At 45.0% G+C, this 25,252-nt stretch overlaps 1 protein-coding gene across 1 annotated transcript in view; it reads right to left on the minus strand.

Moving 5' to 3' along the window:
* Positions 1 to 25,252, minus strand: part of LOC124712067 (glucose dehydrogenase [FAD, quinone]-like) — a 175,492-nt gene that overhangs the window by 135,672 nt on the left and 14,568 nt on the right. The window contains exons 3-5 of the mRNA XM_047242362.1: positions 22,526 to 22,711; positions 14,280 to 14,423; positions 9,643 to 9,774 (exon numbers count right to left, since the gene is read on the minus strand). Of these exons, the coding sequence (XP_047098318.1) occupies positions 9,643 to 9,774; positions 14,280 to 14,423; positions 22,526 to 22,711 (462 nt within the window). The remainder of the gene's footprint in view (positions 1 to 9,642; positions 9,775 to 14,279; positions 14,424 to 22,525; positions 22,712 to 25,252) is intronic.

Raw genomic sequence — 25,252 nt, forward strand, 5'->3', positions numbered from 1 at the left:
GAATTAGCTTGTTTTAAATTGGTCTAAACTTGTAAATACTTCGACATGTCCTATATCCTTGTCAAAAGTGATCAACCGATGAATAAAGCTACTACTACTACTGGAAGTTGTAGTAGTAGCCTGGAAAAGAACCTCATTTTGAAGAGTACTTGGTGTAGTAGGACTAAAAAATAACGCGTTCATTAATGTTAACAGTAATCATTTACACATATCCTGTAAACTGGCTCGTCCTACATTATTTGATAAAAGAAGCGTTCAAATGATCTGTGGAACATGTAACTGACTAACTAACTAGACAGAAGTGAGGAAGAGGGCTTTGTTTGCTAGTGGATACAAAGTGGTTGTCGTGAATCATTATAATTATGATGAACATGACAGTTTCTTGCAGCATATTCAAGAAACTTAGCTTTTTTTTAAAAAAAATGGCAGATTGACTTAATATGCGTCTGTTCTTAGAAGGATGGAGACTGTCTGTGACACCAAATGAGACACAATTCCAATGTTCAAAATGGCTCAAATTGCTCTGAGCACTATGCGACTTAACTTCTGAGGTCATCAGTCACCTAGAACTTAGAACTAATTAAACCTAACTAACCTAAGGACATCACACACATCCATGCCCGAGGCAGGATTCGAACCTGCGACCGTAGCGGTCGCTCGGCTCCAGACTGTAGCGCCTAGAACCGCACGGCCACTCCGGCCGGCAATACCATTTTTATTCGATATTTAGACTACTCTTTCCTGTACAATTATCAGTTAAATTCAAGTGATATAATGTTAAATTTACGGAAGGAGGAATAGATCTTACTAATCAACTGTAACGATACGAATTTTCCTTAACTCTCTTGATGTGGACAACACTTTTCTTATGAAGTGCCGGGGAGGACAGAATTTAGTTTTACAGTTCGATCAGCGTATCTGACATATCACTTTGATGATAAAACTGCCCTACTTCTTCAGCTTTTGGATATAAACTACTGCTTACACCTTCTGTCATATTGTTTCCGAGACATATAGCGCTGCTATAGGTGCTTATAGAATTTACGCTTACGCCTTCACGCCTTCCCAGTGCTACACTGTACGACAGCACAGTCTGGCGGGTTGCCTTACTGTTAGGCGTGCCAGTTCAGGGGCACGGGAAGCAAAGCATAAGCTATAATCTAGACGTCCACAACTTCATCTACATTTCGCAAGTCTCCTTACGGTCTGTGGAGGAGAATACTCCTGGAACAATTATCCTTTCCTCCCCTCCCTGTTACACTGATGAATGGTGCGCGTGAAAAATAACCGTCGATACGCTTCCATATGAGATCCAGTTTCACTGATTTTCTCGCAGTGGTTGTTGTGCGAGAAATTTGTGGCCAGAACTAAACGTAGACCGACTCTTCTTCGAACACACACTCTCGGAATGTCAACACTAAAGCATCTCCACAATGCGTAAAGCCTCTCCTGTAGTGTCTGCCACTGGAGTTTGTTGAGAATCTCCGAAACGTTCACGCGTCGAGTAAACGATCCCGTGACGGAGCACCCCGCTCTTTGTTGGATCTTCGTTGTCTCTTTTGTTAATCCGACCTGGTAAGAGTTACAGACTGAAGAGCAATGGGCAAGTTTCGATCTTAGAAGTGTTTTGTAAGCTACTTCTTTTGAACGAATAACATTCCTTGACTGATGGCCTTTTTAGTCTAGTCCCTTCGACCCCACAAACCACAATAACATTCCTTGAGGATCGTCTGTCATCGGCTTTTTGCATCATTTGTTTTATGTGATCGTTACACTTTAGGTCACTCCTGGTGGCTACTCGTAGGTAGCTTATGGTTGTAACTGTTTCCAGCTATTTATCCCCAATAGGGTACTCGGACAGTAGTGGATCTTGAAACGTCTCAGTGGGGCCGTTCCATCAGGCTGTTGCCTCCAGTGACCTTGTGTCATCCACTTTTGTACACCGCAGGTTTGCTGATTAGGTCTTCAGCTACACCCGAAGGACTGAGTGATCGATATCAGACAAAATTTATGGTTCAAATGGCTCTGAGCACTATGGGACTTAACTTCTGAGGTCATCAGTCCCCTAGAACTTAGAACTACTTAAACCTAACTAACCTAAGGACATCACACACATCCATGCCCGAGGCAGGATCCGAACCTGCGACCGTAGCGGTCGCGCGGTTCCAGACTGTAGCACTTAGACCCGCTCAGCCACCCCAGACTGTGTCTGTTTGTTGCAGTAGTTCAATTTATTTTGCTCCACATTTTATGTTGAAATCTGAACCCGAACATCTGCCTATCATGTCCTTTCTTTATTTTACTTTATGTGTGTCTGAATGTGAACGAATGAGTATGTTTATGTATATTTCGGAGTTTGTTGGATAGTAGTAGTTGCTTGGAGTGTCGTCTGATCGGAGCAGAATAGAAGTTACTTGTCTTCTGCTTTGAGTACAGGATGACCAACCTAGAGTCCCTCTTACCTGAATATAGGGGTTACACTGTATGCACAGGGGATGCTTATTGTTAGGCTGGTGATGGGAACGGCTCCTCTTGTCAGTTCTGGCTGTAATCCAGGGTGGCTGGGAGCTTTCAGAACGGCGCTCTTCGTCTGGACGACGGTGAGTATGGTCATAGGATTAAGCAAGCCTTCTGCTCAGTTAAAATATGGTGTCAAGCGCGTTTTGTAGTTACTATAGGAATCGTTGAAAGTACGTAAGTTCGTTCAGGTTAGCTGAAGCGCCGTATTTATTTTTCAGTTCGTTTTTGGATTTTGAAGTTAATATGTTTGTTTCGGTGTTTATCTGTGAGTGAAACTTCCTTTGTTCCTTTAGAACAGCGTGGTGGAATAATCACCAGTAGGGGTGTTTAGCGTGAGCTAATAATTCAAAATATCGTGTGAATATGGTGTGATTGGATCTACATGCGTATGTGCTTTTATTTTTCTGATTTTCCGTATTTTTCTGTACGACTTGTTCGTCTGGTCCATACTCGTATCTGAACATCATGAACGTTAGCTGACAAGCCATGTGTGCCGCTGGTAGTTTGCAATCGTGGATTTTGATTCGATTTAAATTTCAACTTTCGGATTTGAGTGGTTTATGCGAATTTGTGAGACCTGCCTTGTTCAGCGGAGGGCCATGTGTACCGTGAAACCATCCTCAGTATCCATTTTTGCCAGGCTAGTTCTCTCACGTGTGGCTCGTCATCATTTAATCTTGTCGTGGTTTTAGTCATTTTCCCGGTGTATCTTGGTGTTTCTATTTTCTTGGAAACGTTTCAATTCGTTTAAATGTGTGTAGTAACTTGCCACGGTAAGATGTCGGCTCTGGGTTGTCGGGCGTGATTCGTTATGCTTTGATATTACTTTTGCTGACTGTTCAAAGCGGGTCAGACCTCTTTTCACGTTTAGTGGTGATAAACTGCGTCTTGATCTGTTCTGTCGTGTGGGTGTGTGAGTGAATGTGTCCCGCACTCTATCCTCTCGCTGCCTCACCCAAGTTACAGCCTGAAGTGCTTTATCTTATTGCATTATATTAACGCTTTAATGCTCAGGCGACAGATTAGAATGTTAACTGAATATCTCCCTCTCTCTCTCTCTCTCTATCTCTCTCTCCCCACCCACCTCTATTTTCATGCGTTCTTTCAATGAATAAACCTGATTCTTGAAAGTTAACCTCCCATGTCCTGTTTGCTGATTTATGATTGCTTAAGTATCTTTCCCATTTTTAAATAATTGTGATTTTATGCTCCTCTTATATTTTCCCTGATAAGGGCTGTAACCAGATAAATTCATGAGAACAGTACGTTCAGCTAAAGAGTAATGAGTAATATTTCGAGCCATCGGCATATCAATCGCCTTTGTTAAGGGTTCCAATCAATTTAATTGAAAATATTATTTCCCATTGAATTATTTATTGAACTAATGTTTGAGTTCAGTCATCCTCAATACCTAGGAAGGGGTGGGGCTGGTGGGAACCTGTTTTATTATCAGTTTTGTCTCTGATAGTGGCTTAACCAAACAAAGGTACGGATTTTTACGAAGACTGCACGGGGTAACAAAAAGGCAACAAACTTACAATCTCTTCTCCTTTTTATGAACAAATATATTACGTTTGTTTACGTCCAAGGTCGACTGCAAATCTCTGTACCAATTATCGATTCTCTGCAGGTCTTCCTGAATTTCGCTACAGCATGCTGGCGTTGCTACCGTCCTAGAGACGCAAGTAAATGTTATACCTCACATCGACCAGTATGTTGTTAAATTTCGTCATACGGTGTAGAGGGGCTTACGCTACTGTACGAACGCAAGCAATTAGGATCGTTAGCAGTCCACATCCCACAGAAGGACAAATGGTCACCGAGCATGAGAACAGAGATGCGAGCAGGAGCCGTGTCGTACCGCAGCACACAGAGCAAGCGATGATTCACACTGTGAGGCTTGCCGGCAAATGCAAAACTTTGTTGATTAATACACACGTCAAAAAAAGTTTTGCATCACCCCGGTTCCCAGAACTCCTGAAGATAGACGTTGACTGTGGATATTGTATCGCAGACACAGTCCTTTTCACTGTTCAGAGGTGTCACCAAACCCCCCAAAGATGTAAACAACCATGCATGACCAGCGCCTATAGGACGGAGGGGGTCCGACAGCCGATCAGTTCCAGTCATTCCACCAGGAAGGAGGTACACGGCTTGTGTTGTCTGTAGTTCAACCATGTCTAGATGGTCATTACCGCGGTTCGATCGCGTCCGCATTGTTACTTTGTGCCAGGAAGGGCTCTCAATAAGGGAAGTGTCCAGGCGTCTCGCAGTGAACCAAAGCGATGTTGTTCGGACATGAAGGAGATACAGAGAGACAGGAACTGTCGATCCTCCCTCAGGCCGCCCAAGGGCAAATACTGCAGTGACATGCCTCGCTCAGGCCGCCCAAGGGTTACTACTGCAGTGGATGACCGCTGCCTACGGATTATGGCTCGGAGAAACCCTGAAAGCAACGCCACCATGTTATATAATGCCTTTCGTGTAGCCACAGGACGTCGTGTTACGACTCAAACTGTGAGCAATAGGCTGCATGATGTGCAACTTCACTCCCGACGTCCATGGCGAGGTCCATCTTTGCAACCACGACACCATGCAGCGCGGTACAGATGGGCATAACAACATGCCAAATGGACCGCTCAGGATTGGCATCACATTCTCTTCACCGATTAGTGTCACATATGCCTTCAACTAGACAATCATCGGAGACCTGTTTGGAGGCAATCCGGTCAGGCTGAATGCTTTAGACACACTGTCCAGCGAGTGCAGCAAGGTGGAGGTTCCCTGCAGTTTTGGGGTGACATTATGTGGGCCCGACGTACGCCGCTGGTGGTCATGGAAGGCGCCGTAACGGCTGTACGATACCTGAATGCCACCCTCCGAGCGATAGTGCAACCATATCGACAGCATATTGGCGAGGCATTCGTCTTCATGGACGACAATTCGCGCCCCCATCGTGCACATCTTGTGAATGACTTCCTTCAGGGTAACGACATCGCTCGACTAAAGCGGCCAGCGTGTTCTCCAGACTTGAATCCTATCGAGCATGCCTGGGATGAATTGTAAAGGGCTGTTTATTGACGATGTGATCGCCAACCAATCTGAGGGATCTACGGAGAATCGCAGTTGATGAATGGGACAATCCGGACTAACAGTGCCTTGATGAACTTGTGGATAGTATGCCACTGCAAATACAGTCATGCATCAATGCAAGAGGGCGTGCTACTGTGTATTAGAGGTACCGGTGTGTACAGCAATCTGGACCACCACCTCTGAAGGTCTCGCTGTATGGTGGGACAACACGCAATGTGTGGTTTTCAGGAGCAATAAAAAGGGCGGAAGTGATGTTTATGTTGAACCCTATTCCAATTTTCTGTACAGGTTCCGGAACTCTCGGAACCGAGGTGATGCAAAATTTTTTTCTGAGATGTGTATTACCTATTTAAATGTTCATATACGACTCCAACTAGACAGTCGACATTATACACACTGACAGCTTCCGAACAGTGATTTCAATAACTTCAAAATCAAGCCAACATTTCAATTAGAATGGTATTTATGACTTGTCATTAAAGCGACCAATCAGAAACGTTTCCTACACAGGCGGACGAGAAACGCCGAAACTAGCTCACTAGACTGTCTCCGACTAGATTCATGCTAACAACATGTAATCACTGTGAGGGAAATTTCATATTTTGCAAAATAAGTTAGAGTATTTGTCAGCCTCGGGAAACGTTTATCAGGTAGTCACAGACTAGTTTTTGGAGGGGCATCATGCAATTGTAGTAAACCGAATATGTTTTCGCGCAAAAGTAATTTAGTGAGTTAAAAGTTCCTCGGAGAAATTCACGAGTGTCGGCTTCCAACTGCCGTAGCATTCGTGCGGAGATAACTGTATAATTTCGAAATGGCGCTCGATATGTGGTAACTAGAATCTGCGAACTTACATTCACGTATTACCGTTAAACTGGCCTAAAATCTGTTTTTTCATTGATTTTTCTCTTAAAAAACAAGTTGGCACCGTATAGCTTCGAGATTTCCCGTTTGCCATGCCAGCATTCACAGTGAATTGTTTGCTCGTGTAGAGTCCTACTGGGATACTGAGACTGCTTTACAAGACACCAGGCAAGTAAACTTGTTGACGGTGAATTAGAGAACTTGCGAGTTCAAATGGCTCTGAGCACTATGGGACTTAACATCGGAGGTCATCAGTCCCCTAGAACTTAGAACTACTTAAACCTAACTAACCTAAGGACAGCACACAACACCCAGTCATCACGAGGCAGAGAAAATCCCTGACCCCGCCGGGAATCGAACCCGGGAACCCGGGCGTGGGAAGCGAGAACGCTACCGCACGACCACGAGCTGCGGACGAACTTGCGAGTGTGCTAGACCTCCTCATTACGAGTTGCTCAACGTAGCCCTCCACATGCAACAGTTCAAGAGGAACAATATGCGCTGGCAGTATGTGCGACATAATAACGTGTGACGGTAGGAACCCTCCTTACCTGACTCTAGTTAATTAATTAGTTAGGAAGGGGTAGGGACCGCTGCAACGTGAGTTTGACAGGTGCGAAAATCGGTTGTATGATTAAATGTTTTCATTAAATATGGAACATATAAAAATAGTAGCCTGGAAATGTTACTTTATCTCCTTGATCTACTCTTTTTATAACGGTTTCATTTTGCAGTGAGACGTTCTGGGGTTCGGCAGCCGCCGTGCATTCTGCCTGCCACACTCATGAGATCAGGAAAAAAAGAAAAACCTTCCCAGCGATTTCATGCCTTCAGAAAAAATTAATGATACTTCTGATCGTTGAAAAATCATTCATGCTGAATATAACAATCAAATGTTTCCACTGAAAAGTCCTCAAATTGATCTCAATGGGGGTAACTGTATTTCAAGCGATCGCCTACACAATGAAAGCACAGATTAAAATAAACAAATGTAATTATCCATATTTATAAAATTTTCAGTAATGAAGGACCGCTTGTTCAAAGTCACGAAGTCGAGTGAAAAAATTTCAAGGGATCACTTATAATTAATCTAGTTTATTTCCTTGATGTAGAATATAGAATATAATCTGAGGTCAATGATCAATGATACTCATAAAAAAAGTAGAATTGTTGTAGGAATGGTATAATAAGAAAAACCTACTTGAAACTAAAAATCATGGGAACTTAACTCTCTACTAAACGCTCAAAGAGTCACAAACTTGGGTGTGCAACGCGTTTAAATCGATTATTAACAAAACCTCTGCACAAAGAATATCGGTTTATCAAACAAAACAATGGATTTGATTATTTGAATAAAACACAAATTACCATGGATAACACCCCAATTACTTATAAGCGATTGAAATTAATACCAACGATGACTGCTAGGGGACGTGTAGATGGCGTTCCAATAGGTCTGAGCAGCTCACAAGAGCGATAAAGTAAACTGTTGAATACTAAATACAACTCCGAATTAATACACATGCAATGTAAGTTGCGACTTATAGGTCACGCAAGATGTGAGCTGTTTACAGGTAAAAAGGACTGGTCTGCTCCGAAACTGCGACACTTAAACAGTAAACACGTCCAAGTCTACAGACCAGCGACTTGGCGACCGAAAAGAAGACGTCGTGGACCAATAGCGCGCACCTCCCTCTCCATAACCACACTCCTCCGCTCCAGACACGTCCTGCCCGAGGGAAGAGTCTATCACGATTACCACAGGATTTTTCTATCCAACACAAATCGCAGGGGAGAAACAGCTAAGATTCTTGAATAGCACCCACTGTATACTCCCTAGTTGTTTGAAGGTTGGCACGCCGATTGCCATCTCGCCGATCATTTGAGGCTGCTGCTGGAACTTCCATAATACGAGAAGTTCTGGTGCGGTGGAAGCACAAAATGGCGGAGTCGCACACTTGAGCACTCTGCAGGAAGAGCGAACACTTCCGGGGCTCAACGGAACTTCCTGACTTCAAACGGTCGACAAAAAACTGTCACAGGCATCCTGTGAGTTCTTGGACTTCTGCAACCCTTGAGAAGCTTAGGGAAAGAGCCCTGTGTTCTGCAGCAACCAGCCCTTCCACGCACTATGCTGACTCTCCTGACCTGTCTCACGCGAAAGAAAAATACTGTAACTTGGCTTCAATAGTCACCACATGTGTCCATTCACCCAGCACAGTTAAGAAAACACAGATATTTTCAGATGGACTAAAGATCGCGTGGTGGCATTGTAAGGGATCCATGATCCCACGGACATAGATATTAGAATCCGATACCCAGGTCGATTGCAGACCGGAGTCGATTGTCGAGCGCTGCCGGAGTCGATTGCAGACCGGTCGATTGTCGAGCGCTGCAGGAGGCAGTGAGACGAGTGTCGAGTGACAAGAAGTTACTGGAGAGACGGGCAAGAATGGTGGTCGAGTGAGTAGTAAACGGTAAAATTCACCGGAGAATGACGAGTGAGGGCGTCCCCCAATCGGTCGTGGGGTTGACCCTCACTAATCCCGATTCGCGAGTGATATGAAACAGAAAGTGACAAGTGCCGAATTACGTGATTCGCGTCAATCGCGTCGGCCAGCAACAACCATGGATTGCAGTGAGGATTTTTGTGAATGTTAACCATCATCATTGCGTGTGACGAAGTACTTAAAATCAGCAAGCAATAAAAAGATATAACCGTAATTAGACGTGTAAGGCGAAGGTAGCAACTGCCTCAGAATTTGTGTGTTAGTAGCAAATAGACATCAGTTTGTACATCGCAACCTTTGTGGTCCTTAATAATAGACAAACTTTCAATCATTCCACTATTCAGTCTCAGAACAGCCGCACTCGGTTGAAATACCAGCGAAACCATGGCAGAAAAACCAATGGCCTATCATCCATTAAGCACACGGTCATATAATTATAATAATTAACTGTTTGGTGGCTTCGGTAAATTACACAAAACCCAATAAAGGACAAAACGGGGGTGTTTCAACATGTAACAGCCCAGTTATGTTACAACGTTTTTGAAGAAACGAGTGTGTGTGTGTGTGTGTGTGTGTTTGTGCTTCTTTTGTGCGTGTACATGAATGCGTGCGAAGTGACGGAGTCGTTGAGAGGTGAGGACGACGGAGTACTCACGCGCAGGTGTTGGCTGGGCCCGATGCCGGACAGCATCAGCAGCTGTGGGTCGTTGAGGGTCCCCGCGGACAGGATGACCTCGCGGCGGGCCCGCACCTCCCTCACGGCCGGGGCGCGGCTCTTGCGGGCCACCTGCGACAGCAACACAACACTCAAATCATGACGTCACCTCTGGTCCAAAAGTCTGCGTATCCTAGAGAGTAGACGTACTAAGTTTCCTTACGTTCTATTAGTCATTTAATCCTCCTCGTCCCACACAGGGGCTGGCTGCGGCTCTCAGTGATAACGCAAGCGTTTGCCGTTTCATTCACCTTAATTAATAACAACTTAAAAGAGGGTTGCAATTTTCTCTGTTCCCAAGACGTCACAGAGAGACATTAAATAATATTATCCTCCTAGTGCAGAAATATTTCGGATTATTTTAATCTTGGCTTAACTTCTCAAAATTTATATTCGTTGTCAATAAGATGTTGATGATTGTTAGGGTAGTCACTTTTCATGAAGGAGAATGCTGTGAGCTTACATACTTCTGCTAAGACCCATTTGGCCATTGCCACCAGCTAGGTAGCGGCAACATAACAGATTTTGCAAAGTTTCCTCAAAAGTCGATTGTAAACTTACCTGAGCATTTAGTAACCATTATTTAGGCTGATAGCAGAAAATACTGTTAGTAGGCACTTTCATAGTCATGGCAGAGAAAATAAGACCCAGCAATTGAACTCCGCCTCACTGTTTTAAGTTTTCTGTAGCAGCAACTGTGGAACTTCCGCCTCGTAAAGTCGGAGTCCAGTACACTGTAATTCGTGCTAGATGCCGTAGAACAAACGTCTTTTATTGAGACCTCACGCACTCTGTAAGAGCATCTAATACGTAGGGTGGACAAAACAAAAGTAGCCCAGAAAGTATTTCATGCTCCTTCAGATAAGCAACCAACCTCACAAGTCACATGCACCATGTGCTGAAGGTGTAAGTTGGATTGTCTGTCTTGCATGAAATACTTTCCTTGCTGCTTTTATTTTGCCTATCCTTCGCTAACCTGAGAAAACCAATAATCATTCCTCTGGTTTCAGGCCAAACTTTTTGTTTGGTTTAGTAAATGTAAATCTTTCGCAAACTATACTTTACAGTTACTATCCAGAAATTATGGTTACTCTTTACTCACAGACGCTATGATTAACTTCGATTAATCATTGTTACAGTTCACCACTTGATTCACGCCTGTAACTAGGGTCAGGCACAATGCTTTCGAGGCATTCCATTTGCTAGGGCAAGTGTGCCTGTTTTCCCGTTGGCGGCAGGTCAGGTGTTCAAGTGTGGAAGAGTGGACCCAAAACGATTAGTCTGTACTGTAGTAGGTCACTTACGTGGTGGTACAGTTACGAGCGTGCAGAAAACACCAGGTCGTACAGTTTGTGACGCTCTTGTGGGAAGACTGTCCGACGCAGAGAAAAAACAGCCAACACACTGATATGTGTTCATATTAAGGTACTACATGTATCAGTGTCTGCACTTATACCCGTTACAACTTGTGAATGTATTTGAGATGATCATTAAGCATTCTAACTGATAAATCTTGGTTTGCTTCTTTTCTGTTCATAAGCAACATGAAATCGACGCACTGAAAGGATTTGTATCAGTGTTATCGCCTTCACCGTACGCAAAAACAATATAATGTCATCTTGTAAAAATACTCATATCTGTTAAAGCGTCTGCCAATAGCCACACCGCAACAACCGCTAGAGGCTAGTGACCTCATTCCCATGGTATCAGACAAGCCCTGTATCAAGTACATTGTACTCAGTCACCGATAAAAATATCTGCACTCATACCCGTTGTTCTCTGTGTATGACGTCATGGAATGGCACTCTGGACAACAAACGAGTACAAGCTAAGTATATCCACAGGAGTTGTAGATTTGTGATCCTATGTTACTCACGGAGGCCCGATTTAATGCCGATTAAAATAAATAACAGGTATATCTCAGGTAACATCATCAGATTACGCGAGTTATCAGCATAATAACCAGATGGTTAATACTCTGTTATTTGTCCCTAACAATCTGGCGACCGTAATTCTGAATTATTTAGTATTATCGATAAACCATATTTATAAGTTTGCATAGAGGTAGGCGCAAATAGCCTCGCGACAACAATCGCTAGTGGCTAGTGAAGTCATTCCCATGGCGTCAGACAAATCCCACGTCAGAACGGCTTGTTCTTGCCACATATACTTGGAGGTACTACCCAACCTAGAAACATAACTGGAACAAAGTTTGTACAAACGCACTTGGCAGCTGGTGTCAAAGAAGGGTGTTTATCGGTGATCGGTACGACCGCATAGCTATCTGATGATACCACATTTTTTTAGATCATTTTATTTCTTAATGCTGACTGATGATCCACGTACCATATGCAAATATTAATAATAAAAACACGAGACACATTTGAAAATTATGAGTCGTTTGGTCATCAAAAATTATAATCGCTAGAAAAGTGTTTTGTTGCTTGCCTACATTCCTACAACTCTATTTCGCTCTGACACTTAACCCCGTTCAGTTCTAAATACATGCATAACATTGCACTAGATTATTAAAGCGCTCTGCTTAGCAGTTGTGACCGCCCTAGAACTGAACCAGTTGATAACGGCGTTCTCAGTTTCATCATCACCTTCAAAATATTGTCAACCAAGCCGTTGTTCGAAGTGCAAAAACAGGTAATAGTCTCTAGAAGCGAAATTGATTCTGTAAGTGGGTGGCCCAGAAGTTCCAATCGGAAATGCTCATGCTTATCCTCGCCACGGGCGGCGGTGTGTGGATGCTCGCTTTGTTGGCTAGCCGTAATACTCACGGTAAGCACAGTTTGCGACATCCGATATGTTCCGTGACAATTGTCTAGAGACTGAAGCGACCAACGTGAAGAAATTCGTCAGTTAGAGCGCCAGTCGCCGCAAAGAACGCAGCCTTTGATTCACTTCATGACAATTTTCACGGTCTGGATATGAGCCTAGCACTTTCCTCTTCGTCGCACATATTTGTAGGGTCAGTTTTAAAGAGTCGACCCCATTCTCTAGGCTTCCCTTCAGTCATTTCTGTAAGCTCATACATTAAGCACAACTTCTATGAATTTGAGCAGTTGTAGGTCCTTTCTCATACAAACACAGGATAGTAAGACGTTCTCCGCAACTGGTGGTAGTGGTCAAAATGACTACTTACACCAAATAAATTCCTCTGTAATTTCGTAAGAAATCAACAGCTGGCGTTGCGTTTGTATAACATGTACCTGAGTTCCCAGCATTGCCGGCCGCGGTGGTCTAGCGGTTCTGTCTCTGCACTCCGGAACCGCGGGACTGCTACGGTCGCAGGTTCGAATCCTGCCTCAGGCATGGGTGTGTGTGATGTCCTTAGGTTAGTTAGGTTTAAGTAGTTCTAAGTTCTAGGGGACTTATGACCTAAGATGTTGAGTCCCATAGTGCTCAGAGCCATTTGAACCATTTTTTTAGTTGCCAGCATTTCCGTATAAGATACGGGTCTTCACGTTTCGAAAACGCCTCGTAATAATAATATTCCACCATCAGGCACAGATAATAATCTGGAGGGTATGCAGCTCTACAGACACCAGAGTCGGCGTGGCTGCGAGCCTAGGGCAGAGATTGCGTGGGTTGCTCTAGCGTTGTAATGGAACCTATATACCGTGTGACAGCTAGTCATGAAAATTGTCCGCGATGTACCTCTCTCGAAATGTAGCACCTTCACATACTCGTGAAGAACAACTAACGCTCGTCGCTACTGAATATACAGTTTTAATGCAACTTTTTTTCTAGAAATAGTGATACAGAGTAACTATACTTTTATCCTACTTATTCGTTGGTAATGTTACATAAAATACAGATAAGGATGAATGATGGTGGAACTGTTTGCTAGTAGAAAATATTAAGTACTTCTACGCATGCCTAGGAATGCAGGCGTTGGAGGCATGGCCACTAAATCAAGTACAAAAGATCTGTGTCGCATTATCAGCAGGTTACAACCATTTATTTCACACTGATGTCTCCTTAAAATTATCTTTGCGTGTGTCCAAGGTAATGAAACCTCTGGTCAGGAGTGCTGTAGGAAAAGCGCCAATACCACTGGACCGTCAAATAATAGATACGACTTCTCTAGCTAGATAAATTGTGCTTCGGCAACACATCGCTGGATTTCTCAATACATGGAGCCCACCAGGAGAACGTGGGATCTGCAGAACAGACATAGGCCGATGATGACAGTAACGTGCTTTAGCGACCGTTCTATTAGTTTTTTCGGAGTCTAGAGAAACAGAAGGCAGAAACGCATCTCCAGCTTTCATCTTATCAGAATCCTACTATCATTATAATGATATAGTTTTATCTACATTTTTACAATAATCTTTACATTATGTTACCAGTGTCGTTGTCATAGCATCGTCATCCTCTTATCACGATTTCAGCTTGTTATCAATATTATCATTGTATCATTATCGTTATTACTTATTGGTTTAGTAATTTTTACTTGATGTTGATAATGACAACGGCATAAGCAACGATTTATGATCCAGCGGAGTGCTCGGCGGGATGGAGGTACAAGGTGTCTTATCTTGCTACAGTTTGTCATAGCGACTTACCTGCACACCCACGGCACGGCCGTTCTCCATGATGATCTTGAGGGCCCTGGTTCGCAGCCAGATGGTGAGGTTGCGTCGGCGGCGCACTTTGGACGACAAGAAGGCCTTGTTGCTGGAACACCGCTGCCCAGCTCGGGTTGTGCCCTGCGGAACGAGACGACAGACCAAGACGTCAATCTCTTATCGTAGAAGATGCAGCCGAGCGCTCAAAGTTACCTCAATGTAAAGCTATAAACGGACGTCAGTCTTCCATCAAGCCATGAAGAGTGATGGTCCGCTCTGAAATCTCTAAACATATTTTCATTATATGTGAAGTTCCCATTGCCAAACCGACCACAGTAGAATGGAACTTTGAAGAAAAACTGTTTTTAGTCTATGTAGAAGAACAAACGGTTTGTCACCTGCTACAGTTCAGAGTTGAAAACTTCGTCAGGGCCACATCATATGGTCGCGTTAGTTAAGTACTACATCCAAGTACTTTCAGATGTACCTCAATTCTGACACTTGTTGCAATCTTTAGCCGCATAATTTAAGCGTAAAAAGCGTGTATAAGCAATATCAACGAGTTCTATTGCTTTGTACAGGGCGACAAAGTGATCATTTTTCAAGATCTATTCCAATCCGCCGTGATTTAATCACTTCACTCAAACGTAATGTACGAAGAACGTAGTGCAACACATTGGTGTGACCGCAAACGGAACAACAAGCTCTAACTGATATTCACAAACATTGAATCCAAAACATACACCTTTACTATATCACTGTACGTACAGCTAAACACAATACAGCAGTTAGTTCGGACAACAAATCCACGCACCATAATACTGATTCACTCGAGAAATTAATCTTCTCACTCTGTGTTTTAAGAATAAATACAGAGTTCTCTCGAAACGCCAAGTAAGAATAATAGATGATCGATTACTGTCCAACTTAGTTAACCACTAAGACTGAGTCCACCTAAGTTCTCCCTGAGAGGCCACCACATAATTTATTGTGCATTAGTGGCAGAGTCCAACTAGGCAGTAATCGTGGGTGAGAGCGGAGGTCTCAAGCATACAGATGTGTTAGGTGCTGGCTGTTGATGTGTACCTTGGATTGCCCTGCATCTGTAACTAACTGGTTGGCTAGGTAACGGGCAGCTTCTTAAATGTACACCGAGTGGAAGGGTACTCGTTCTGTGCGTTGTGCCGTGCGTTCATACAGCGCGGTAGCCGCACGCAAGACGCGGCCACCGTCTTCAGTATCACCGAGTGTCAACTCTTCAGTGGCAGCAGCGTGGTATAATCCAAAGAGCTCACAGTAGGGGCGCCACAAGAGATGCGGAAGTCATACCGTTGGAGTCGACGGAGCCAATCTGGATGCAGCCCTACGTCGTCGCGACCCGGAACGGCAGCAGTCCGGTGGGCCTCCTGGAGTACAGAGTAGGTCTCCTCTCAATCGCAGACGCTGCTACTGTGATAGTGTTTGCTGGAGATGAACTTTGGATACGGATCTGGACACGAGTGATTCCGCCGAGTTATGTTTCACGTTCTTTTGAGAATAAATCTTCTAAGTTGTAATTAATTCCGACTTTCCATTGGTAGTTTGTACGTGAGACACAACACTCTCCTCCGGCAGACACGTGACTGCAACAGAGAAAATATTAGCCGCCGATGGTGATGCAGGCACCACAATTGGCTACGCGGCACCACGGGTTTAGCACTGAGCCTTCCGTAGGATTGCCGGTTAGCATATACTTATTTACTTGTGGATTCTCTGACTGGCCATTAAAATTGCTACACCAAGAAGAAATGCAGATGATAAACAGGTATTCACTGGACAAATATATTATACTAGAACTGATATGTGATTACATTTTCACGCAATTTGAGTGCATAGAGCCTGAGAAATCAGTACCCAGAACAACCACCTCTCGCCGTAATAACGGCCTTGATACGCCTAGGCATTGAGTCAAACAGATCTTGGATGGCGTGTACAGGTACAGCTGCCCATGCAGCTTCCACACGATACCACACTTCATCAAGAGTAGTGACAGGCGTATTGTGATGAGCCAGTTGCTCGGAAACCCTTGACCAGACGTTTTCAGTTGTTGAGAGATCTGGAGAATGTGCTGGCCAGGGCAGCAGTCGAACATTTTCTGTATCCAGAAAGGCCCTAGCAGGACCTGCAACATGCGGTCGTGCATTATCCTGCTGAAATGTAGGGTTTCGCAGGGATCGAATGAAGGGTGGAGTCACGGGTCGTAACACATCTGAAATGTAACGTCCACTGTTCAAAGTGCCGTCAGTGCGAACAAGAGGTGACCGAACGTGTAACCAATGGCACCCCATACCATCACGCCGGGTGATACGCCAGTATGGCGATGACGAATACACGCTTCCAATATGCGTTCACAGCGATGTCGGCAAGCATGGATGCGACCATCATGATGCTGCAAACAGAACCTGGATTCATCCGAAAAAATGACGTTTTGCCATTCGTGCACCCAGGTTCCTCGTTGAGTACACCATCGCAGGCGCTCCTGTCTGTGATGCAGCGTCAAGGGTAACAGCAGCCATGGTCTCCTAGCTTATAGACCATGCTACTGCAAACGTCGTCGAACTGTTCGTGCAGATGTTTTTTGTCTTGCAAAAGTCCCCATCTGTTGACACAGGGATCGAGACGTGGCTGCACGATCCGTTACAGCCATACGGATAAGATGCCTGTCATCTCGACTGCTAGTGATACGACGCCGTTGGGATCCAGCACGGCGTTCCCTACTACCCTCCTGAACCCAGCGATTCCATATTCTGCTAACAGTCATTGGATCTCGACCAGCGCGAGCAGCAATGTCGCGATACGATAAACCGCAATCGCGATAGGCTACAATCCGACCCTTATCAAAGTCGGAAACGTGATGGTATGCATTTCTCCTCTTACACGAGGCATCACAACAACGTTTCACCAGGAAACACCGGTCAACTGCTGTTTCTGCATGAGAAATCGGCTGGAAACTTTCCTCATGTCAGCACGTTGTAGGTGTCGCCACCGGCGCCAACCTTGTGTGAATGCTCTGGAAAACTACATATCACAACACCTTCTTCCCGTCTGTTAAATTTCGCGTCTGTAGCACGTCATCTTCGTGGTGTAGCAACTTTAATGGCCAGTAATGTATTTACTTGCTGTGTCTCCGGCTGGTTACTATTTGCTGCTGCCGTACGCTAGCGAGTGTCATGATTTTGAACGTTGACGCCTGTTGGTGCGGCAACCCTTCAGCCTAAGACGTGATGAAGTATAGCAGACGCCCTAGGATACTGAACACAGCAACTTGTGTTTTGGGAAATACGGATCTGTAAACAATGCATGTGTTACCTTATTCTGTTTAAGGCAAATGTTTCAGCCAGATATTACCTTCTTTATGACTAGCGAATCTCCTCATCATAATTGTCTGTTACATGTTGCACAAATATTCGATAAAACTCAGACGTCGATTGCACATAAATACAGATGTTTGCAGATATAAACCATTATCATTAGAGGAACAGACACATCTCTAGAATTTGAAGTCAGTGTCAATCAGTTTTAGGCGTTCGAGCTGGTGTACTTCTGTTGTCTGCCGTAATAACTACATACAGGACAGGACCCTGATATAAGCTGCCTGGCAAAAAGTTGCAGCACCCAGAAGGGAAGGAGGAAACGACATGGAATTTCATGGATATGTTATGTTGTTTCAGTAATTACAAAAATGGTTACAAGATCAAATCGAATTTACAAAGAACTTGGCAGTATGAGGCCACTTATTAGAGTTACTGCATCAACTCTGGCCTGGATGCCTGCACTTACTCAGTTGCGAATAGTGTCATAAAGCTGTTGTGTTATCTCCTGCGGCAAAATGGCTCACAACTGTTCAAAAAATTGCTCTAAGCACTATGGGAGGTCATCAGTCCCCTAGAACTTAGAACTACTTAAACCTAACCAACCTAAGGCCATCACACATATCCATGCCCGAGGCAGGACTGAAGCGCCTACAACCGCTCGGTCACAGCGGCCGGCTCTCTCAACTGTTGTACCTGGATACTGGCTCTGGGACAGCGTTGACGTCTGAGCTCTTCCCACAGGTGTACTATCGGGGACACATTTGAGGATCTTGCTGGTCACCGAAGTAACCCAGCATCAGCGAGATGCCATGTGTGGACGAGTTTTGTTCTGTTAAGAAATGGCACCACTATACCGTCGCGGGAGAAGAGTCGCCTGAGGACGCAGGTTCTCCTTTGCGTGTCATTGTGCCATTACAGTTCCTTCAGTCACTACTAGCCATGACTTAAAGTCATACTCGATGTCAGCCCACCCAATACCGCCAGAAGTAACACTGCTGTGCCTCTACAAAGCATTGAAAATATAGACCTTTCCCCAGTCCGCCACCATATTCTGTGAGAATAGTCATCCAGGATAGCGCAGAACCACGATTCATCGCTGAACACTTTGAAATGCTATTCATCAACATTCTTCAAAGTCGTGGCACCTTTCCAAACGCAGCCGTTTGTATTGTGGTATTAACAGCAGGCTGCCCATGGGACGGTAATTCCCTAATCCAGCTGCTGCTGGTCTGCAAGCAGTGACGCGTAATGCCACACAGTGTTGGAGGCAATTACTTGTTGTCAGATGGCAGGCACAGATGTGAATGATTTACGATGTGCTGGATGCTCAATACGGCGATCCTGCCTTATGGTGGGCAGACGTGGTCGACCGGAACGTTGACAAGTACCACCATCCTCAAGTTCAAATGCAGTCCCCGTAGTGAATTTCATGTGCTATGACTGCGGGTCGCGTGGTCCCAGCGCCGCTGCAGGCTAGCCTTCCCTCTAGCAACACAAGTTGCAAGGAGCAGCATAAACGCCAGGCGGAGAAATGCCACTAGCAGTTCGAGAGCCCTGTAGCATAGCTCGCCAGCATTACAGAGAGAGGTGGCGCAGTGTTTAGGATTCGGGAGAACGACGGTTCAAACCCGCTTCTGGCCATCCTGATTTCGGTTTTCCGTGATTTCTCTAAATCACTTCAGGTAAATGCTAGGATGGTTCCCGTGAAAGGGCACGGCCAGTTTCCCTCCTCATCCTTCCCTAATCCGATGGAACCAATGACCTTGCTGTCTGGCATCCTCCCTCCCCCCCCCCCCCCCCACTCACACACACTAATCAAACAACCTACTACATTACAGTAGCTATATTACACGACAGCTATAACACAGAACACATAGTGCGCGGTTTATATCTCTGTTCAACCAGGATACATGCCCCGGTCCGTGACTTAAGGTGCGCTTCCACTTCCATCGAGTTCAGCAACTCCATCGCAGTGTGCATGCCTTGGATGATAGACCCGTTCGCCGATTCTAACGTCAAATCAGCCCATCGACAACGCAAGAGATCGCCACAGAGCAGCACCTATGACGGAATAGGATCAGTGTATTCGCCGATTTGGACTTAGACTCTAAATGGAACACCAGCACAGCGTAGGGGATTTGTACAGTGATCACATGAAAGTGGATTATTTGTGTTACTGAATAATTCAGTGTTGTGGACAAACAAAGTTGCAGTTATCGCAGAAATTGTAATATGTATTTGCATACGTGGCTGATACTGTTTGTTCGGAGTATCGCACCTGCTCAGAGAGACATATCAGGAGCACCCTGTAGACTGTTGTCAAAGCACAGAGGTCACAGTAGCCATACGATTGCTGGGAAATGAAGTTACAAAAGCATGCAAATGACATGACATATATTATACTTAAAGTGTAATTTTGTAGACGAGTTGTCAGGTTAGGTCGAGTAACGTCTGAGTAGTGTAGAGGGCTTTCAAATGTGACATGTATCACGTTTTGTATACGGGGCATTCAAAAATAAACGAGCTGGAGGCATAATTACATAAACCAGTACCTGTATGTTGAAGTATTGACCCTGGCTGTTGAGACACTTGTCCCACTGTGATACAAGGCGCTGAACGGCTGTCTCATAAAACTCCCGGGGCTGCGATGTTAACCAGTTCCGCCCATACAGCTGGACGTCGCCGACCACACGAGTGCAGGAAAGGTTATGCTGACGTTCTTGTTTGACCAAGATGGCCCCCTTCTGATTCATTTCCTGTAGCACGGGATAACAGCGAATGCCCAGCGTTATTCGCAAACCTTGATCACCCTTCGCCAAGCGATCAAATCAAAACGAGCAGGCAATCTCACACATGGGGTCATTCTGCCCCACGACAATGGAAAGCCTCATACGGCCAACACAGTCGCGGCACTCCTGCAGAAATTCAAATGGGATGTTTTCAGCCACCCTCCATACATTCCTGACCTCTGTCACTGTGATTACGCCATTTTTGGTCCCCTCAAAAAGGCTCTGAGGGGCAAACGATTCACCTCGGACGACGACGTCCAGCTGTACGTGCGGAACTGGCTAACATCGCAGCCCCGGGAATTTTATGACACAGCCATTCACCGCCTTGTGTCACTGTGGGGCAAGTGTCTCAACAGCCAAGGTCAATACTTCTAAGATGCAGGTACTGGTTTCTGTAATTATGCCTCTGGCTCGTTTCTTATTAACATCCCATATACATGCAGTGAATAGCAGTTTCCCGTGAAAAAACGTATTTTGAATTATACGCAGTATCAGGTCCACATTAACTCTTATAACCGGAACCTAGCCGTATTATACGTCGGTCTCTGTGGATTTTGTTTCACTCACCCGTTTCTTACTTGACAGTGTGAGGATATAAGGTCACCTCTATGAACTGGAAGCCGTGACTTGGGTATGAGGTGGTGTCCCACAGCGGGTATGCCAAATGAAGTATGTCTTATGTGGACATGACCTCACCTCTATTAACTGGAAGCCGTGGTTGTGATTTGAGCTGATATCCCACTTTGGGTGCCCCACGTGAAACTTGTCTTATGTGGGTATGAGCTCATCTCTATCAACTGGAAGCCGTGGTTGCGGGCGTGAGGTGGCAGGTATCCCAGAAGGAACACGTCTTATGCGGCTATGAGCTCACTTCTATTAACTGCAAGCCGTGGCTGGGGTCTGAGGTGGTGTCTCACAGTGTATACCCCAGGTGAAACATGTCTTATGTAGGTACGAGCTCATCTCTATGAACTGGAAGCCGTGGTGGCGGGCGTGAAGTGGCAGATACCCCAGATGGTCTCTTACGTGGGTGTGAGTTCACTTCTGTTCACTGGAAGCTGTGTTTGGGATGTGGCGTAGTGTCCCACAATGAATACCCTGCTTGAAACTTGTCTTATGTGGGTATCAGCTCATCTCTATTAACTGGAAGCCGTGGTTGTGGGCGTGAGGGGGCAGGTATCGCAGAAGGAACATGTCTTATGTGGCTATCAGCTCACTTCGATTAACTGGAAGCCGTGGTTGGGGTCTGAGGTAGTGTCTCACAGTGCATACCCCAGGTGAAACAAGTTTTATGTAGGTACGAGCTCATCTCTATGAACTGGAAGCCGTGGTACCGGGAGTGAAGTGGCAGATACCCCAGATGGAACATCTCTTATGTGGGTATAAGTTCACTTCTGTTCACTGGAAGCTGTGTTTAGGATGTGGGGTAGTATCCCACAGTGGGTACCCCGCTTGAAACTTGTCTTATGTGGGTATGAGATCATCTCTATTAACTGGAAGCCGTTGTTGCGGGCGTGAGGTGGCAGGTACCCCAGATGGAACATCTCTTATGTGGGTATGAGTTCACTTCTGTTAACTGGAAGCTGTGTTTGGGATGTGGGGTAGTGTCCCACAGTGGGTACCCCACTTGAAACTTGTCTTATGTAGATACGAGCTCATTTCTATGAACGGAAAGCCATGGTACCGGGTGTGAAGTGGCAGATACCCCAGAAGGAACATTTCTTATGTGGGTATGAGCTCACCTCTGTTCACTGGAAGCTGTGTTTGGGATCTGGGGTAGTGTCCCACAGTGGGTACCCCATGTGAAACGTGTCTTATGTGGGTTTGATCTCACCTCTATGAACTGGAAGCCGTGGTTGGGGTCTGAGGTAGTGTCTCATAGTGTATACCCCAGGTGAAACATGTCTTATGTAGGTACGGGCTCATCTCTATGAACTGGAAGACGTGGTACCGGGAGTGAAGTGGCAGATACTCCAGATGGAACATCTATTATGTGGGTATGAGTTCACTTCTGTTCACTGGAAGCTGTGTTTGGGATCTGGGGTAGTGTCCCACAGTTGGTAACCCAGGTGAAACATGTCTTATGTGGGTATGATCTCACCTCTATGAACTGGAAGCCGTGGTTGGGGTCTGAGGTGGTGTCCCTCAGCGGGTACCCCAGGTAGGCGGCCGCCTCCAGGAACGCCCTGGAGAGCGGCGTGTGGTAGGGCGCCTCCCCCACCGTCAGCGGGCCGCCCGTCGAGTGGTAGGGGCTGGCTGCCAGCACGGGGTTGCGCTGGTCCTCAGACTGCGACACACAAAAAAAACATGGCTGATGTGAGTATAATTCACCTCTACTAAGCTCAGCTTCGGATATACTGCCACAAATACTTGAACAACACGAAACTACAGTCCGATGAAGATACAATTCTGTATACATTGGCGTGTATATAAATAAGTCCGGTTAACAATGATGTGTGATGCCTGGAATTGGAAGGAGAGTAGATTAGTGATGTGGCCATGTGGTCTAGAAGTGTGGAAAATGGGTGTCTCATGACTGGTGATGGACGTGGGCCGACTATCAGTGGTACAAGCATATCGCTCTTTGGCCAAAAAAGGTTTAAAAACACATAAAATCGAAACAATATAATTAAACGGCGAAACATTCACTTATTTGTTAAATAAAGGATTTTCATTTATTATTTCTTTCTTTTACTGGTGCGTTGTCCCGCGCTGACACAGGGTCGGCATTGTTAGGAACGGATTTGGCAAGGTTAGTGGAAAGGGGTGGCTGGATGCCCTTTCTGCCGCCGCCCCTTACCCCCCGGGACGGAATCAGTGTACCCCTGCTGTCTGCGTCAAGTGTAATTCATGGAATAGTGCGAGGGTGTGCAGATGTCTGCGAGTCGTGTAACTGAGGCGGAACGCTGGGATCGGCCCGGTATTCACCTAGAGGGATGTGGAAAACCGCCTAAAAACCGCATCCAGGCTGGCCGACACACTGACCGACGACGGTAATCCGCTGGGCGGATTCGATCCGGGGCCGGTGCGCCTACCCGAGTCCACGAAGCAGCGCATTAGCGCTCTCGACTAACCTGGCGGGTCAAATGATTTTCATTTATGGCATTAAGTAAAATTAAATTGTATTCTTTCTTCGTTTTTAATTGAGAACAGAAACCAAAAGTAAACTCCAAAAAATTATGCTTACACGTGATGATCTTAAAATGAACATTATTTATTCACCAAAATTCGATGGATCTGCAATGGGATGAAAATTTAAAGGAACGGAACATTTAGCTTTTTTGTAGAGTGTAGGTTTAACCCACCGACTTACTAATATTTTCCCCCATAGTCGACCCTATATTTACTATTTAAATTTTCTAAAATCAGTATATTTTGTGTTACATACTTTTCTCAACATAAGGTATCTCTTTATAGGAATTCCTTATAAATCTACACTTACTGTTTATTGAAGTGATGAGGAGTAAAGATAGTACTGCTTTTGAAGTTTTTGTTAATGTGGTATTCCCGATCAAGAGAGGCATGTGCAACGCCACTAGACATTTCTCATATTCATAGCTTGCATCAGTTTTCTTCTTCCCTGCATTACACAATACACAATTTCTGGAGGGTGTTTTCTTGAGGGGACTGGTGGAGATAAACCTAACAAAACATGAAAACGAATGCTCATAACTCGCAAAATATCGAAAGAAATAAACTGTAAGACACGTGCGCCTTTTCCTCCTAAAATAACACGGCATAACCAGTCTGTATCGATGTTGCTGCACTTGCGGTTGCTCGATTACTGACGCCGTCTTACCAGAAACGTCACTTATATAGCTGCCAGTCATCAGACCGCAACTTCCGGCAGCCAGTAGCGAGCCGAGTCCCTTATCAACTTCTCAAGGTCAAATAAGGGAAGGACAGGTGCTTTATTTCAGTTTCTGTAGTAATGTGTCACATCACCAACAACTTTAATCTTGGCACAGTTCAGTGCATCTTTAACCCATGAGGACACAGACTCCGATTAATTTACTTTACGACGATTCCTCGTCCTAAGAACCAATGGCATTGTAGACATATAATAAGAAGTACCACGATCTCTGTTATACGCTTCACATATCTGGAGTGTACGGTAAGCAATAACGTCTCGGCTGTTAAAAGTCTCCAGCCCCGACACATTCTCCACTTTACCACCACGTACTAGAGCCTGTAAGGTGCCTCTTACGTGAGGAAGACATTTTTACCAGTTTTAATAAATTATTGTCTCTCATTAATGTATTCACGTTAGTTAGGAAGTGCTGTAGTCCGTAGCCGGCCATGGGTCGGAGAGCATTTCCCACGCTGGCTGGCTAGGTGACGAAGCGACCATGTCGCGCGTAGTGGGGTGGGACTCGGCGCTGGACCGTAGCAACAAGCATCAGCCTGGGAAATATACATGACGGGAAGTACCGCCGTCTTGGCGGCAAAGTCATCGAGTTTGTTTATTTATATTTAATAATTAAAGTCATTTGTGACAACATGAATACTAGGAGGAGCCTCTGGATGTTTAAAACTATTTATCATAATTTTGCCTCGTTAAAATTCACACCCGTTCATTAACAAATGCATATCTATCGGAAATCCACGAACTGTGACGAAACTAGTAAGAGATACGGACTGCTCGCCAAGGTCGGCAGTCAGCGTTAAGAGCTCTTCCTGTCTTGTTCGGTCGTAGCCATGCTCTCGGTTACGAGTAGTTTGTGACATGAGTGTTTCATTATTGATCTAATAGGAATAAAAGTGATATTTCGGCATTCTGAATGTTAATTTCGAGTAAATAGATACCCCAAAGTTGATCGACAGCAAT

The sequence above is a fragment of the Schistocerca piceifrons genome, chromosome 8 (genome assembly GCF_021461385.2).
Source record: "Schistocerca piceifrons isolate TAMUIC-IGC-003096 chromosome 8, iqSchPice1.1, whole genome shotgun sequence".
Taxonomy (NCBI): Eukaryota; Metazoa; Arthropoda; class Insecta; order Orthoptera; family Acrididae; genus Schistocerca; species Schistocerca piceifrons.